At 46.3% G+C, this 18,533-nt stretch overlaps 1 protein-coding gene across 1 annotated transcript in view; it reads left to right on the top strand.

Annotated features, from left to right (window-relative positions):
- Nucleotides 1–11,455, top strand: part of LOC142578598 (methylmalonic aciduria type A protein, mitochondrial-like) — a 64,849-nt gene extending 53,394 nt beyond the window's left edge. Inside the window, exons 3-5 of the mRNA XM_075687992.1 lie at nucleotides 6,651–6,821; nucleotides 10,369–10,604; nucleotides 10,767–11,455. Of these exons, the coding sequence (XP_075544107.1) occupies nucleotides 6,651–6,821; nucleotides 10,369–10,604; nucleotides 10,767–11,057 (698 nt within the window). The 3' untranslated portion in view covers nucleotides 11,058–11,455. The remainder of the gene's footprint in view (nucleotides 1–6,650; nucleotides 6,822–10,368; nucleotides 10,605–10,766) is intronic.
- The last annotated feature ends 7,078 nt before the right edge of the window (nucleotides 11,456–18,533 follow it).

Genomic DNA, 18,533 nt, shown 5'->3' with positions numbered 1-18,533 from the left:
TCCCTGACGACCTTGTATGAACAGACATTGCATAAATTTCACAAATTATGAGCTAAAACATCTTGAAATCGTTCCGCAGCACGCAACAGCAATACTTTCAAGCAGTGCCGCACCAGATCGCACAAGCCAGAGAGGAGGAAAGGCTCGCCGCGCACGCCCTTCTCCTCCTCACCCAATGAAAAGGTCTATAGTGCAGACATGTCAGTGATGTATATAAAGTGCAGTGGCACCGTGTCTAGATACTTTATATAGGGACTGAGGTTAGGTCCACTACAACAATGTGCACGTCAGCGAGCGAAAGACCTGAGAACCATTCGGACCCATGGTAGGAGCCGAAGAAGCTTTTTTTTTTTTATTGTTCTTTCATTTTTTTCTGATCTCGCAGCATGAGGTATAGCGGTATGGAGGTGTGCATCGGAGTGCGCCATGTATAAAAGGCGGCCGAGGGAGATGGCGATGGCTGCTAGAGGGCTCCCTCCCTTTTAGGAGAAGAGCAGCACTGCCCATGAAACAGCCTTTGATGCTGGGCGGTCAGGTAGATATGTCGTTTTGAGCAGTTGTAAAGTTGTTGAAAGCGGATAATAATGGTGAGATCGCTAGGTAGGCTGGTTTGACCCTGTCTATCGCCATGATTTTTTCACGGCCATTGAGGTTAATGGTAACAGCTTTTTTCGTCAGCTTGAGTACCTTGAAAGGGTGTCATAGGGAGGCATAACAGGTAGTCGGACGCCTTCACGCCATACGAAAACATGGCTTGCTGTAGGCATGTCTTTGCTGACAAAAGCATTATTTGAGGATGCCGCCCTACTAGGGCAAGGATGCAAGCATGCAAACAGGAAGCGGAGCTGCTCAACATATCTATCTGGATTGGGTGTGGCAACAGCAGCTGGTGCAAAAAATTCAATAGGTAACCGCAATGTTGTGCTATAAGCCCATTCTGCAGCCATGCAGCCGAAGTCTTCCTTGAAAGAGGAGTGCAAGCCTAGTAGGAACAGGAGGTCATCGAAGTATGCAAAGACAAAGGGGAGTCCCCAGGTGACCTTCGTTGATAAACCTCTGAAACATTTGAGCAGCGTTTCTCAGCCTGAACAGCATGTGGACGTACTCTAAAAGCCCGGGTGATGTTGCAATCACAACCTTTGGGATGTCCGCTGACTCTACATGTATTTGATGGTAGGCTTTCACTAAATCTATCTTGCTAAATATTACTGTTCCAGCTAGGTTGGCTGCGAAGTCATGAATGTTAGAGAGGGGACAGCGATGATGCGCACATTGAGTGCACGGTAGTCACCACACAGGCGCCAATCCCCTGGGTCACGCCTTGGTACCATGTGCAGAGCTGAACACCAACTGCTTGACGAAGAATGGATGAGACTCAATTGCAGCATGTGGTTGAATTCTCTCCTCATAATGGCAAAGTGGTCACGAGCGAGGTGTCTGGGTTGGGAGAACACTGGGTTTCCTGTGGCGACAACATGATGCGTGACGTTGCGACATACTGGCAGCTGAAGATTGGAAGGAGTCATGATGGCTGGGAAGTCTGACAGAATTGAGGCAAATGCAGGTGATAGTATCTGTGGTATCGTTTCCGTGGTTGATATCATAGGCTTAAGGATGCCTTGTATAGACATCCCAGTCATCGTGTCCACGAGATGATGAGGCACTACTAAGGGCAAAGTAAGTCAGAAAATCCGCGCTCAATATGGCCATACGTATGTCTGCAACAATGAACACCCATCGGAAGGTGCATTGAAGACCAAAGCCGATGGTAAGAGAATGCTGGCCATATGTGCTGATGGAAGATCTGTTGGCTGCTTGTAGGGGCACACCTTTTTTGGCACACTGCTGGTCTTGTCGTGCGGCAGGAATGATGCTGACCTCTTCACCTATGTGCACGAGAAATCGTTGTCCGACAATCCTGTTAGTGACTCTGCGGCATGTTTCCCTGCCAGCTGTAACGGTAACTGCGCTGACGTGCGCTGGCACCAAATTTGTTGTGATACCAGCAGTATGCGCCGCAATGAGGGCCAGAACGGGAGCTGGACCGAGAAGGGAATCTTGAATGGCAATCGTGGTCGCATTGACGACGGTGGGGCAGTGACCATGGTGCAGTAATGGTCTCAACAAGTTCGTCAACGATTTGCTCAAGGCAAGACTGCCGATCTTTGAGGTGCGACAGTGGAACGGTCTTTCTTGTCACAGTACCTCTTTCTGAATAGTCAGCAATGTGATTGGCCAGCTCTGCATTATTGTCGAGGGACACATCGTCTGGTGCAGTAGCCAAGGTGACCACCAGCTTCTGTGGCAGGCATTGAAGGAACAGTTCATACGGAGTGGACTGTTTGCGTTGAGCCTACAGTCGCTGAGAAGCCACCGCACATGACGTACAGGTTCTGACAGTCGGCGGTCGCCGAGATCCACTTCGTTGAGAAGCTGCTGGAGATGCCTGCACACAGACACGGACTTGCATTGCAGCATTGTCGTTTTGAAGTGGTCATAGGGGATGGTGTTGTGGGGTGCGTCTTCAACGTCTTGGAACTTCTCAACCACCTCTTTAAATAGTGCCACGACATAGTGCCACGAATGGAGGAACTCCATGTGCTGCGAGGTAATGCGACGTAGGTCGAAGGTGGCCTCCACCTGAGTAAACTAGGCTGCAAGATTTTGTGGCCAAAAGGACAGCAGGTGAATATGCACCGTGGCGTGGCCCTCTGCGCTGGTCGTCAGTCTCTCATTTGGGGCCTCATCCGTGACGACATGCTCACCGTACAATCATGTCCAAGTCACCAAGTTATAGGAAGTGAGGTCAGGTCCACTACAACGATGTTTGGGTCAGCGAGCGAAAGACCTGAGAACTGTTCGAAACGATTGCAGGAGCCGAAGAAGCATTTTAAAAATTTTTCTTCCATTTCCTTCGAATCTCGCAGCATGAGGCATGAAACACACATGCCAGAGCACGCCATATATGGAAGGCAGCCGAGGAAGGTGACGATAGCTGCTAGACTTTACATTCAAGGGGCAGGGCTTGATGTCGCTCACAAGCCTCTCTCTACTCAGAAGCCTTGTCCAAAAGAATGCCGTCCTGTCAAAAAGTGCAGGGCGTTGTCTACAAGATTACTTGCACCGAACGCCTCGTGTTGCATATTGGTGAGACTAAAAACTTCCCGCAAAGAATTTCTCAGCACATGAATGACCTTTGCTACCTAAACAGAGAACACAGTGCTGTGGCAAGCTTTTTGACCAGCAAATTAGCCTCGATGGTGCCATCGCCTTGGAGAGAGAAAACGACCATCATCGGCAGCTTCTTTTGCAATCTTGGCACATCCAAAAAATATCGGAAACATCAATCGTTTGTAATGAACACTTCCCGCCGTTTAATCTCAAGAACTGTGAAAAGTGTCTATGCGCCTGTCAAGTGCTAAAAAATGCACATAAGCACTGCTTTGCCTCACACCATCTCACCCCTAAAGAAAGAGCTGGTCGGGCCTCGAAACATCGGGTCTTTAAAATAAATTTTGGTTAGAGCTTCTTTAGTTGTTCCTAACAAGACAAACCTCTGCTGAATGTTTGCCTTTTATTAGTACAGATATAGTATTGCAGTTCAGCCACAATAAGATTCATGCAGCTTTTATAGTATGTAAGAACTCTGCTAAGTTGCCTTTGCATGTTTACCACAATAAAGTCTTCAGCTTCAATATATTTGCCATACATGTTGTACTTTGAAGCAAACTAGCACAGCCTGCAAGTTTGTTATGCAAAAAAGAAGTGAGGCGTGCAGACAGGACACAGGAGTAGAGAAGTGGACAACACGAACGCCGACTATCAACTGAAGGGAGCACTGAGGCGAAAAAAGAAGAAGACACAAAACTCATCTGCACATGCTCAGGAAGGTAAAACCACGTGTCAGTCGGGTACACGTGCCGGTCTACGTGAGAGATAACTGTTAAGCCACTTAATCTCTTCCTTATGTAAAGTAATCGAAGGCTGACTCTCGCACGCACTTCCACCATTATAGATATGCCATGCCTCTACCATAAGGCGCGTATCTTGATCCTTATGCCTGTACAATATCGCGCATTCGTGTAACTCTGTCGTGCAGTTACAATCTCGGCAATGTAGCGAAAGATTAGAAGGCGACCCACCGGCTAACGACCTTTTATGTTCCATTAGCCTCTGATTGATACACCGTCCTGTTTGCCCTACATGGAACTGGCCACAGCTAAGGGGAATTTTATACACCACACCCATACGACAGTCAGTAAAACTGTTGTTCTTATTGTGCTTCACTTGACAAATATCTGTTCGTTTTTTGCCTTTTACCCGCTCCTTTTTATTCTGTACGGCAGCACATATCTTGCCTAGCTTATTGGGAGCAGTGAAAGCAACATTAACATCATATCTACTAACAACTTTTTTAAGCCTGTGCGACACTGAATGAATATACGGAATAGCCACTACTCTTTTTTTGCTACTACTGCTTTCTGTAATCACGTCCGTCCCTCTCGAAACCGACTTCTTAAGGCGCTCAGCCACAGTGGTCACCGCTACACTAGGATAACCTGCTTCTAATAGGCGCCGGACCTGCGCATTAAAATTGGCGCTCATTTTGTGCATGCAGGATCTGGTGAGGGAAGATTTAAGGCACGACATGGCAATTCCGTTTTTTACTAATTTAGAATGCTTGGATTGAAAATTTAGCAACGGCTTCAAAGATCTTGGGGAGTACTGCCAACAAACATGGTTTTGTTCGAAGATCAAGGAAATGTCAAGAAACTGAATTACGCGTCGCTGAGGAAATTCCTTGGTAAACTTTAATCCTCCCCCATAAAGTTTAAATTGATCACTTACTGAGGTAGCAGCGGAATAGAGTTCTTCCCTATTGCAGAAAATCAGGTAATCATCAACGTACCGAAATATCTTGATAACGCTATCACCTAAGGCTTTCTCTAAGTAGTTGTCAACCTTACTCAGATAAATGTTGCTAAGAATAGGGGCAACCTTTGAGCCAATACAAATGCCTGATACAAATGCCAAATGCCTGATACAAACGCCATCTCTCCATCCATTCAGCGTCGACTTCAAGTACATTGAAAGAATTTCTAGAAAAGCTGCCGTGGAAACACCGCATCTGTCAATAAAAGCCGATTCTTGCACTTGTTCTTTAATGTACTCATTTATGGAATTTAGTAACCCGTCATGCGGTTCACTTCAGTTTCTTGACATTTCCTTGATCTTCGAACAAAACCATGTTTGTTGGCAGTACTCCCCAAGATCTTCAAAGCCGTTGCTAAATTTTCAATCCAAGCATTCTAAATTAGTAAAAAACGGAATTGCCATGTCGTGCCTTAAATCTTCCCTCACCAGATCCTGCATGCACAAAATGAGCGCCAGTTTTAATGCGCAGGTCCGGCGCCTATTAGAAGCAGGTTATCCTAGTGTAGCGGTGGCCACTGTGGCTGAGCGCCTTAAGAAGTCGGTTTCGAGAGGGACAGACGTGATTACAGAAAGCAGTAGTAGCAAAAAAAGAGTAGTGGCTATTCCGTATATTCATTCAGTGTCGCACAGGCTTAAAAAAGTTGCTAGTAGATATGATGTTAATGTTGCTTTCACTGCTCCCAGTAAGCAAGGCAAGATATGTGCTGCCGTACAGAATAAAAAGGAGCGGGTAAAAGGCAAAAAACGAACAGATATTTGTCCAGTAAAGCACAATAAGAACAACAGTTTTACTGACTGTCGTATGGGTGTGGTGTATAAAATTCCCCTTAGCTGTGGCCAGTTCTACGTAGGGCAAACGGGACGGTGTATCAATCAGAGGCTAATGGAACATAAAAGGTCGTTAACCGGTGGGTCGCTTTCTAATCTTTCGCTACATTACTGAGATTGTAACTGCACGACAGAGTTAGATGAATGCGCAATATTGTATAGGCATAAGAATGAAGATACGCGTCTTATGGTAGAGGCATGGCATATCTTTAATGGTGGAAGTGCGTGCGTGAGTCAGCCTTCGATTACTTTACATAAGGAAGAGATTAAGTGTCTTAACAGTTATCTCTCACGTAGACCGGCACGTGTACCCGACTGACACGTGGTGTTACCATTCCTGAGCATGCGCAGATGAGTTTTGTGTCTTCTTTTTTCACCTCAGTGTTCCCTTCAGTTGATAGTCGGCGTTCGTGTTGTCCACTTCTCTACTCTTGTGTCCTGTCTGCACGCCTCACTTCTTTTTTGCATAATGAATCCTTACCAACTAGCGCAGCTTTCTGTCATTCTAAGCTGCAAGTTTGCTCTGCCTTTGCGTGCTCAGTAATTCAAATGCAATAATTAGACCGCATGGTGGCCAGCACTTATTGTGCCACCACTGAGTGCTGGGTGATCGCTGAGGGGCCACAGTCACAATGCACCACAAAGGCCCTCACTTTCATCGTATGTACCATAATGCATCAGCTCGCAGTCCCGAGCACCCACAGGTGGTGCAAGAAGTGCTCCGAGTATCACGTTTGGATCATTGAGCACTGTACATGTTCTTGTGCACTAGACCATGGTTATGCGCCCTGTATTATATTTCATTCAGTTTCAAATAATTAGTTTCCGCAATTTCAGTCAAGAATCTGTTAACATGAGTAGAGAGTGTCATCTACTCCTACTTTCAGGGTCCCTGCTTGGAGACAAGACTCGTATGATCCAGTTGACTAGGGACCCAAATGCCTACATTAGGCCATCACCGACCAGGGGCCATAGTGGTGGCGTAACCCGTACTACATGTGATGCCATACAGCTCTGTGAATGCGCAGGCTATAATGTTGTCCTCGTGGAAACGGTTGGTGAGTTCTGCTGAGACATTTTGCAAGGATCTTGTGTGCTGTGCATGTGACTCAAGATTAATTCTCTGTGCTGCCAGGTGCAAGATCATAGGGGATTCAAAGCACAGCATCATTTTTTTGCTGACCAAGATTTATTGCAGTGGTTGGATTTAGCATTTGCATGATCATTGTGTGTGATAATTAAATTTTTTATGAATAACTTTTACTGCAACACCCACCAGCCATTAGCCTAGAATTAGGTTTGCTGGTCTTTCCATTATTGTCAAGTCAGCCTCGCCATAGGTCAAGGAAAAGCAAAGCTTTGCCGACCTCTGGAATTCAAGCTCTTGTGCTTTATATGCTTGGCAATTTGGGTGGAGCCACACACTGGCTCCAAGAATGACATTTGTGCATCGGCCAAAGCTTGGAGGATGGTGTTGTGTGCATCACAAAGAAGTCATCCTGGAGAAGTTGCCAGAGCCTGCTGTTGTCACAATAAAATAATTCAGAGCCAGAGGAATTGCTCAAGTCTTATAGATAACTTCAGGGAGCATGTGATTGCAGAATGGTGCAAGTCAGGCAGTGTGCAAAGCTTACCCATTAGCTATAAGCTCTGTTTCATGCTTGTCCAATAAACCTTCTATGATAACACTTGTCTTTGAGTCTTTACTGTAATTTTGACATAAATCATTGTCAGCTTGCTCTGTTCATTCTTTAATTAGCTTAAGACTCAGTGGCCCATTCATCCCTCCAGGCAAACTGCTGTGAAGCTTGCTAGGTTCATCAGAAGGTCAGTGCCACTTTATCAAATATTTATGTTGTACTCACTCCAGCCATGATGATAAGCAAGAAGCGATCAAAGGCAGTTTTCAGTGTGAAAATGTTGCAATTCAGCCTGGTGCACTTGTTTCTCATGCAATGTGTGAAGTAGAGGTGAATGTATGCTTATCACATGGGCATGCTATGTTTAGGGCATTGGATCACTTTGAGCAAACACAAAGAAGCAAGCCAGGTGTGATCTGCCTTTAGTGGTGGCTACTACTACTCCTTTCAGAGTGCCATGTTTGAGTTCAGGTCATTTAATAATGCAGGAATGTATTGCCATCAAAGCATGCATTCCAGTACTTACCTCTGCGTTTGCAAGGCATAACTTTAATCTAGCAAGCCATTCATTGCGCATGCAGAAAGGAAGCTAGTTAGGTGTGGCCACATTTGCAGAAAGCAACTCGTCAAAATGCACTGGGCATGACAACACCGGCGGGTATTGCTAGGATCGTGGAATCTTGGCAGGGTTACTGCATATAATGACCATTTTGAACAGGAGAAGCCTCCTATTCATTTTCTTTTGCTCTACAGTTTAATCTGGTCACCCTGTACTAAGTCACTCAATTTTCTACTTTGCTTAAGTTACTGTATATGCTCTCCTTGGAGGCTTATATGCAATACCGTAGCAGTGCTTGCCTATGTGATTGAATTGGCCACATTTGGCTGCTGTTCTTGATTGGCAATGTAGACGTGGTGCAGAAAACGGCACTATGACCCATTTGCTCTGTGGTGGAAAAATATTATGGCACGAGTTGCCCCGTTTTCCTACTGTTGGATCTCTTTGGACGAAGGTTCATCCCTAGCGCTGCCACCAGTTGTAGGATTCGGAGGACAATCCCAATTGCTGTCCCCCAGATATTGGACCTTGCCGTTGGGTACGGGAGTTGGCCGAGGTTGAGGAGGACTTTGAGATGAAAAACTGGAGGTTTATTTACATTATTTACAGTGAGAGTACAAAGCAATTAACAGTCATAAAGTCATTACGGGCCGGCAGCAACTCGGACGCTGTGGCCCGTGGCAAGAAGCTCGAAGAGATGAAGGAATGCTCCCTTGCTGCTCCTGGTCTCTGGCTTTTAAGCCCTTCGGTGTCTCGAAGTCACGTCACGTTCGGCCAATCGGCGAGCCCGCTCAGGTGACGCCAATGGTAGGCGCCCATGCGATTGTGTCACACCCGGCGCCGAGGGTCGCTCCTTGGGCCCCAATTGTCCGAGGGCTTACTTCTCTCTGCGGTATTGCCTTCCCGGCTTGCAAATGTCATCACAATAGGCGGATGGGGGCGACATTTCAGTGCTGCAAAGCAGCTTTGCTCGGGACCTGCGTTACCTGGCACCGTGCCAGGCTCCCGCTACACTTTCGGGAAGAGTCAAGCAGTGAATAGCTCACCCGCCGTGGTTGCTCAGTGGCTATGGTGTTAGGCTGCTGTGCACGAGGTCGCGGGATCGAATGCCACGGCGGTTGCATTTCGATGGGGGCGAAATGCGAAAACACCCGTGTACTTAGATTTAGGTGCACGTTAAAGAACCCCAGGTGGTAAAAATTTCCGGAGTCCTCCACTGTGGCGTGCCTCATAATCAGAAAGTGGTTTTGGCACATAAAACCCCATAATTTAATTTTTTTAGTGAATAGCTCCACCTGCGGCACATAAGGTGGGGGACGCCAACTCGTTTGCACGTGCCGCGCCTCGGGAACGGGGTAGATGTGCTTCTGCACTCCTTAATTAGCTGTGGCACGATTCGATGTGGTATGGTGAACTCAAAGGAGGCTCAGGAAAAGGTCCCGTATCTAACACTACCTTTCTTTTTTTGAAATGTGCATTCTGTAGCTGTTGGCATGCAGCATGCATTTTTCTGCTAATGTGGTCATGTGTGTTTCGTCCTGCGGGAACAGTTGGTGTTAATTGTCATAAATGTGTAAAGATGTTATATTAGGGATCCTGGCACAAATATCACTAGAAGCAGTGCTTAAGAGGAAGCTTTAGCTCGGGTGCTCTTATCTAAATACATGTAAAAGGAGAATTTGTTTTTATCTGCAACCACTGCACGAAATTTGACGAGGTTTGTTGCATTTAAAAGAAAAAAGCTTGAAATCTAGTAACTGTTCATTTCCAATTTTCGGTTTAGGTCTTCAATTTTTTATTAAATATTGGCGAAAATCGCAGATTTTCAGAAAACGAAACTATGAAGTTTAAAACTAACTCAGCAATGCAAAACAATATCGCAATTCTGTGAATTGCATCTGATAGTATACCTAAAGCGGACAAAATTGATATGTTACACATACATCTGAAAAAATTTAGCAATATGGAAATGCAACTTTTGCAGAACCTGTACACAATGTAACAAACTCACATAAGATATAAAATGACATATAGAATTTGTCCGCTTTGAACGGTCTAATGGATGTCATTTACAGAACTGCAATACCTGTTCTTGATGCAGAGCTATTCATTTATAAACTTCGTGCTTCTGTCTTTTTCGAACTTAAGAATTATTGAAAATTATTTTAACAATATTCAGGTCCTAAATCGAAATTCTGCTTTCAACAGTCACTAGGATTTAACTGTCACTCTCAAATGCAACAAATTTCATCAAAATCGGTCCATGGGTTCCCTAAAAAAAATGTTTTTGCATTTTATATGTATTTGAATAGGCCGCGTTGGAGTTGGGCCCGAGCTAAAGCTTCCTCTTAATGTGATGGTGCTTTGGCTGGGTCAAGGAGACAGACACTTTTGCCATGTGTGCAGGTGTAGGACAGAGCGAGTACATCGTGGCAGACATGGTGGACTTGTTCCTTTTGCTCATACCACCTGGAGGAGGTGATGAACTGCAGGGTGTTAAAAGAGGCATAGTAGAAATGGCCGACCTCATAGCTGTGACAAAGGCTGATGGTGATAACATTCCCGAGTGCAGGCGCATGGCCGCCGAATATGTCAGTGCTCTCAAGTTCATGAAGCCCCGGAGTCACCTGTGGAGACCCAAGGTGCGTTCTTTTGGTTTTGCAGAGACAGCAATGCGCTTACAAGACAAGAACATAATTGAGCATTAGAGGTAGCACTCCAAGATTAAGTGGGGAAGACGACTACTTTGTTCTCTCTCAGTGATGTCACTACTTTTTTGTACATGCTGCATACATTTTGTGCAGGTTCTCCAAGTGTCTGCAAAGGCGAATGTGGGCATCTCCGAATTATGGGATGTTGTGCAAAACTACAGGGATGCCCTTGAGCCCAATGGGGAGCTGGGCAAGCGCCGTCAACAACAGCGAGTGCGCTGGCTGTGGACTTATGTGGGCTCAGAGCTTGAGCGTCAGCTGCGTAGTCATCCAGGCATTGCTGCTTGCACAGCTGAATTGGAAAATGCAGTCATTGAAGAAGCCATCACACCTGGGCATGCCTGTGACCAGTTGATCTCACATTTCTTCAAGAGAAACAGCTAGAGGTGCTGCAAATGTAAATAAAAATGTTGTTCTGCTGCCAGTGTACACTTACCAGAACACAAAGTACTGAAACGCAGTGAAGGCTACAACTGTCAGCTCATGTACTGCAACAGCAGGTACTCCCACCCTTGGCAAGGTTTCCCAAATGTGCACATTTGATCAACACACATGGAGCATAACAGTATGCTGGTGCAGAAAAATGCTGTATTTTGTGTATCCACATCCTAAACATTTCACGCAGTAAAAATGATCAACACATTTAGACTGTTGGGCTAGTGGGTTCGTGATTTTCCAGTGCACGACTTGGTTGCTACATACAGTTCAAGCCAAATTTGTAAAAATAGCACTCGGAAGACTGTAATTGGATGTCTGCTTTAATTAAACCTTAACACAGCGACTGCCAAGCGATCTAGAATTGTCGCAATAGTTCACATACCTGCCTGTTAGTAAATGTCTGTTGGTAAGGCACTACTGGGAATCCGCATGCCACGAACGTTGGTCCATTCGATTTGCCCTCGGCACTTCGTGGACTAGTTCTTGCTTGTGCGGATCGGCACGAGCAAGCACATTACATTGTGGCAGAAGTGTTAAACTTTAATTGAATTATGGGGCTGTACATGCCAACCACCACTCTGTGCACTGCACTCAGTGAAACAAATTGAATGGCGTCTTGCGCTGGAGTTTGAGGTATAGTAGCGGCGCCTGGTGGTGGCGAGAAACGTTATCTGGGTAGTACCAGCTTGGGTAGTATTGAACCCTGGCTGTGGCGGAGCACGTTTCTAGCCCGAGTTTTGCATCGATTCGCACTTTTGTCACTTCTCACAGACCACGCCGACCACACTGCGAGGTGGCCGCAGCCTATAGTTCAACGAAAACGGACTCTCCATGTGCCGTGGGACGTAATGCTGGAAGCAGAAGGAATTGGCGACATCGATCTGGAGAGATCTAGCTCAGCCTCGAGAAAGCGTCACCGTCGTTACTGCTGCCTCGTGGGCTACCAGGAACAAGAAGGCCTGAATCCCAACATCAGATTCTACCATTTTCCTTCAAGGCCTCACGAAACGCAGCGTTGGGCGCGCTGGATAGCTGCAGTTTGTCGCGCTGGGTAAGCGAAACTTCGCCTGTCTTGAAGCTTGCTTGATTATCTGCATTCTAAAATTCGGTCTTGTGCACCTACAGTCTCGACGGCATACCGACATAGCAGCAGGCATGGCTGGTGATTCTTGATTCGAGACCCAGCCACAACGACAATTAACAATTAGACCGGTGCGAAGTGGTGAAGTGCAGGTGTGTGCAAATGACCACAAATGGTCGGACTGATTCGGTGACAATTCACTACCCCACTACGAGCAGTACAGGTTAGAGAGTTAAATGTGCTCATCCTTGACCTCAAGCCAGCACGTTGAGGCAGCGCAGCAAGGTAGTATTGATTGCAGCACATCGATGTTCAAGCGCTGTCATTAAAAGCTACATCAAGCGAGCAGCGCACGTGCTCGCGCTGCAGTGCGATTCGCACGTATGTTACAAGCTCATATGCATTGAATCAGTTATTTATCAGTTGCTAAAGGAACAGATGGCCTCTACTACAGCGCAGGCATAACTACTTGTCTAGCGGCATGCAGGCAACAAGATCGCAGGAGGCCCGCCGTTTTGCGGCATGTTGAAAGACCGCTGCCGTCGCGGCGCATACGATCGTGCACTTGAGCAGTTCCGTACACGTCTGCTTATCACTGCTGTGAATTCATTTATAGCAAGCATTTCCTTGCATTTGTGCGCCTGAATCTAGCAGCTTACCTGAAATTCAACTTCGTATGCGACTCGCTTCACTTGCGATTGACACCACGCTAAAAATTTGCCGCTTATTTCTTGAATGGCGTACACGTATTTGGAGTTGCATAATTTCTTGCCTTTACGCAGCGTGCCACCCCTGAAAAAATATTCGGTGCCCGATATTCGCTGCAAGCTGTGGTACAACACAACCGAAAGTGCCGGCTCCATATCGTAAACGGGCTTTCCAAAGCAGACGACTGAGCTTGGTACTACCCAGTTCAGGACAGAGGGCGCTTTTTAGCACCATTTTCAGGTCGGGGCAGCCGTCCAAAAGCTGGAAGGGAATTGGGCGGCTAAGTTCGAAGAGCTTAAGGCAGACCTGAGGGAGGAGCAGGAGAAGCAGGTAGCACTGCAGGCGAAAGCTGACAATTTCGTCAAGGTGGAGGCGGCCCAGGCCATGCAGTTAGTAAGGACCGTGGCCGAGCTTGAGGAAGAGAAAGAAAGGAGCGCCGAACTGGAAAGGCGGCTCGATGCGCTTGAGATGCGGGCAGCGGAGAATGTCGGGTCAGGACATCAAAGCGGGGGCAAAAACTCAGAAAGTAGGGTAGACCCCACAGGCGAAGTGAAAGGCAAGGAGCCAGAGCAAGCGGTCGTCAACCCGCCGCCGGTGAATCGGCGTAGTTGTAGCGAAGCAGCGCAACACGCCCCGAGTGAGGCGACGCTGCAGCCACAGGGGCGCCAGCAGGTGCGATGAGAGGGGCAGCGGACACCCGGCGAGTGGTTCGCACGCAGAAGGGTCCTGGTGATGGACTCCAACGTGGGGAGGGTTGAATAAGGCGTGATGGCAAGAGTGAAGGCGGACGGGCGAGTACAGGTGGAGGCGCAAGCGGGCAAGGGCATGGCGGAAGCAATGACCAAGGCATGGGAAGTGGTAGGGGACAGCACAGAGAGTGTCAGCTTGGTCATTATGCATGCTGGTCTCAATGACGTGCTTAAGGGGAGAAGCCAGGACCTTGAGAGGCACATGGAGACTGGGCTGAGTAAGCTTATAGAGGCCTCCAGGAGCGTGCATGTGACCATATGCACTATCCCAGAGGTCCAGGGCCAGACTTACCAAGTAGAAAGGAGGGTGGTTGAGGCTTATCGGGTTATTAGGGGTCTGAGCGGACGACTTGGGTACAGCGTGATGGAGGTCAACAGGGACGTGTACGGAGCCGGCTCCCGGCCTTTTGTGCAGGATGGCATTCACTACAGTGGTGCCACTGGCAAAAGGATAGGGTTGCCAGGCAACAGCTTTTTTAGGGGGACCCAGAGCCCTGAAAGAACCAGTGTAGGCATGGACGATTCGAGGCAGGAGCCACAAACAAGCAAACATCAGTACTGTTTTAGAGGCGACAGGAATAAGCACCAAAGCCAAGTTAAGTCAGACATAGGGTCCATTAACATGCAAGGTGGCAGAAATAGGCTAAAATGGGAGGAAATCGAAGAGCAACTAAGGCAGGAGAACTTAATGGTTTATGGGTTTGTAGAGACACATCTTAAGGACATGGAACAACCACCCTGTAACCCTGATTATGCATGGGAATACTGCAACAGAGTGCAGGGTAGCAGAAAGGGTGGGGGAATTGGAGCACTCATTCATAAAAATACAAATTGGCAAAGGGTCAAACAGGAATGCAAGGAGCATTTATGGTTAAAAGGAAAAGTAGCAGTGGCGAAAACATTTCTAGGCTTTGTATTCCTTTGGACAGGATCAAATGCTAAAGAGGAAAACAAAAAAATGTTGGACTGTATAGCAGCGGACATCAATGAGCTAGGAAAAGGATGTGAGATAATTGTATTAGGAGACATGAATGCGCATGTTGAAGATATGGATGGATACAAAGACTCCACAGGTAACATGCTGCTGGATATGTGTGAGAGGCATAACTTAGTTGTCTGTAACTCTACTGAAAAGTGTGACGGGATCATAACATGCGAGGTAGGGGGTCGACACTCGACAATAGATTATGCGTTAATGTCACATAGGATGTACGATAGATAAGGAGCCATGACTATACATGAACAGTGTTCCAGAAGTATAGGTAGTGACCGCAAACGTATCAAGTTGAGTTTTAGGAGGGAAACTAAAGCACAAACGACGCATGAGGAAATGCCAGATGGGATTTTTTACTCAGAAGACCAAGTGGAAATAGCGGCCAAACAAATTGAAGTGGAAATATCAGAGGGTACTGAAACTGATTGGACTTACCCAAAATTAATGAGACAATTTGAGCGTGGGCTAGGTAAGGCGCGAGTCAGGAAAGCAAGGGATACGAAAACTCAAGAGCTGGTGGGATGAAGAGGTTAAGAAGGCCATAAAGGAACGTCGGGAAGCCTCCAGGGAACACAGGTATTCCAAAAATAAGGGAGAACCTAAAGCAGAAGTAGAGAGGAAATGGGTAAACTACATAAAATGCAGAAGGGAAGCATCCTATTTGATCAACGAAAAAATCAAGACAAAAGGGTACCAATGGCTGTCAGAAATAAGCAATAAAAAAGATAAACAGGCAGCTAGGAAATTCTGGAAACATCTGAACTCCTTGGGTATTAGGACAAGCCTAGAGCAGAGGTATATAGTAACAGCTCAGGATACTCAGTGAAAGAGAGGAGCCGATGGAGCATATAGGAACCATGATGAGGGAAAATTTTACAGAACAGAGAAATCGTACATGCAGTATGTCGGAGAGGGATAGCCTGGTCAATCCACTGCTTTCGCTTGGACAAAGAGTGGGAAATGGCCAAGAAGAGGGTACCAAGTAGCACATCGGCAGGCCCGGATGGTATTCCAATTATGTTAATAAAGAAATTGGGCCCGAAATCTAAGAAAGCATTGAGGGAGGTGGTGAGCAAAATGCTAATGGATGGTAAAGTACCTGACGAAGGAAGGCTATGTAGGATGAGAATGATATATAAGGAAAAGGGGGACAAAGCTGACATAAATAACTACCGGCCTTTAACAGTGACGTCAGTGGTTTACAGGGTGGTTATGCAGATTATAAAGGACAGACTGCAGGCGTGAGCTGAGAACGAGGGAGTGCTTGGAGAGATACAAAATGGGTTCCGTAAGCATAGGAGGCTAGCAGACTATCTGTTCTCACTAACACAGTGCATTGAAATAGCTGAAAAGGAACACTGACCCCTATGGCTGGCTTTGGATATCAAGGGAGCCTATGACAGTGTACTTCAAGAGGGCTTGTGGGGAATTCTGGAAACTTTAGGAGTGCAAGATGGAGTAACCAATTTCTTAAAAGATATATATATAAATGTAACTAGATGATTATACAATGGAAAAAGCAGGTTTCGAAACCTGTAATGATTTGGTAGGGGCTTAAGCAGGGGTGTCCATTGTCGCCTCTGATGGTTATGCTGTACCTACAAGGTTTAGAGGCCAAAATACAGCAAAGCGGACTCGGCTTCAACCTATCATTTTTCAAACAAGGAAAATTGATTGAACAGTCATTACCAGGACTGATGTACGCGGATGATATTGTATTGATGGCTGACAATACAGAAGATCTGCAGGGATTGATGGACATATGTGGTACAGAAGGAGACAGATTATGCTTGAAGTTTATCAAAGAAAAATCAGCAGTCATGATTTTTAATGATAACATTTGCGGCGAGCATAAGATACAGGAGGCCATGCTGGAGATAGCTGATGAATAAAAGTGTCTTGGGGTTTGGATAAATAATAGCATTGAGTATCTGACAGAGTACGAAAAATATGTAACGACTAAAGGTAACGGAAGTGCAGCGATTATGAAGAGTAGAGCACCGTGGAACTACAATAGGTACGAGGTAGTACGAGGGATATGGAAGGGGGTAATGGTTCGAGGCCTGACTTTTGCCAATGCAGTTCTATGTATGAGAGCAGAGACCTGGCAACAGTTGGAAACTAGGCAACGTGGTGTGGGTAGGCTCGCTCTGGGAGCACATGGCAAGGCACCAAATCTTGGGGTGCAGGGGAATCTGGGATGGTCTTTTTTCGAGGGCAGAGAGGCTAGTAGCAAGGTAGCATTTGAGGAGCGATTGAGAAAAATGGGGGAAATGCAGTGGGCTAGGAAGGTTTTCAGTTACTTATACACGAGGAATGTTGACACAAGGTGAAGGAAGCGAACTAGAAAATTGTCAAGCAAATACTTGGGCAGCAGTGAGGGGGACCAGGTAAGGAATAATACATCAAGAAAAAGGTTAAGGAGACAGAGAGGAGTATGTGGAAAACGGAGATGCAAACCAAATCAGCATTGGAGACATACAGGACGTTTAAGCAAGAAATAGCCAAAGAAAATATTTACGATTACTCTAAGGGAAGCTCATTGTTGTTTGAGGCCAGGACAGGTGTACTGCGGACTAAAATGTACCAAGCCAGATTCCAGGAGATAGACGTGTTGTGCGGGGCGTGTGGAGAGGAGGAGGAAACGGCTGAACACCTGATGCTTGTAAACAACTTCACCCTGCAGTTGAATGTAACGGGGTACTATTCAAAGCTTTGGGTTTTAAAGACATTGAAAGTAAAATAGACTTTGAACAGATAGAAATAACTAAACGGAGGCTATCTGATTGGTGAATAATGTCAACGCAAAAGTAAAGGAGTAAATACATAGGTATGCATGCATATAGTACCTTTCAAGGCTAGGTAGCGCGCGCCGCCGCCCAAGTCAAAGGGTTGAGCCTCAATCCATCCATCCATCCAACCATTCGCAGTAAGGCACTTGCCAAGGGAGAGCTTCAGAATAGGTAGGCGTTTGGATGATAACTTGTTTGTTCTTACTCAGTGTATTGAAAATATCAAAAGCAGAAAGCAGACTGTTGTACATGGCCTTTTTAGACATTAGAGGAGCCTACAGCAATGTAGACCGCAACATTTTGTGCGATATTCTGGAAGGGGAAGGCTTAGGTAACAATTGTCTACAGCTTTTGAGAGAGATATACCTAGAAAGTACCGTTTGCATTGAATGGGAAGGGATGAGGAGTGAAGAGAAAGTTCATATCAACAATGGACTGAGGCAGGGGTGCCCTTTATCTCTGCTGCTGTTTATGATGTACATGGTGAGGATGGAGAGGGCGCTAGAAGGAAGTAACATCTGGCGAAATTTCTCGTACAAACAGGTGGGTACAGTCATCATCATCATCATCAGCCTAGTTACGCCCACTGCAGGGGAAAGGCCTCTCCCATACTTCTCCAACTACCCCGGTCATGTACTAATTGTGGCCATGTTGTCCCTGCAAACGTCTTAATGTCATCCGCCCACCTAACTTTCTGCCGCCCCCTATTACGCTTCCCTTCCCTTGGAATCCAGTCTGTAACCCTTAATGACCATCTATCTTCCCTCCCCATTATCTTCCCTCCTCATTACATGTCCGGCCCATGCCCCTTTCTTTTTCTTGATTTCAACTAAGATGTCATTTACCCGCGTTTGTTGCCTCACCCAATCTGCTCTTTTCTTATCCCTTAACGTTACACCCATCATTCTTCTTTCCATAGCTCGTTGCGTCATCCTCAATTTCAGCAGAACCCTTTTCGTAAGCCTCCAGGTTTCTGCCCCATATGTGAGTACTGGTAACAAACAGCTGTTATACACTTTCCTTTTGAGGGATAGTGGCAACCTGCTGTTCATGATTTGAGAATGCCTGCCAAACACACCCCAGCCCATTCTTATTCTT

The sequence above is a fragment of the Dermacentor variabilis genome, chromosome 4 (genome assembly GCF_050947875.1).
Source record: "Dermacentor variabilis isolate Ectoservices chromosome 4, ASM5094787v1, whole genome shotgun sequence".
In the NCBI taxonomy this organism is placed as follows: Eukaryota; Metazoa; Arthropoda; class Arachnida; order Ixodida; family Ixodidae; genus Dermacentor; species Dermacentor variabilis.
This window is presented reverse-complemented; position numbering and strand designations above follow the sequence as displayed.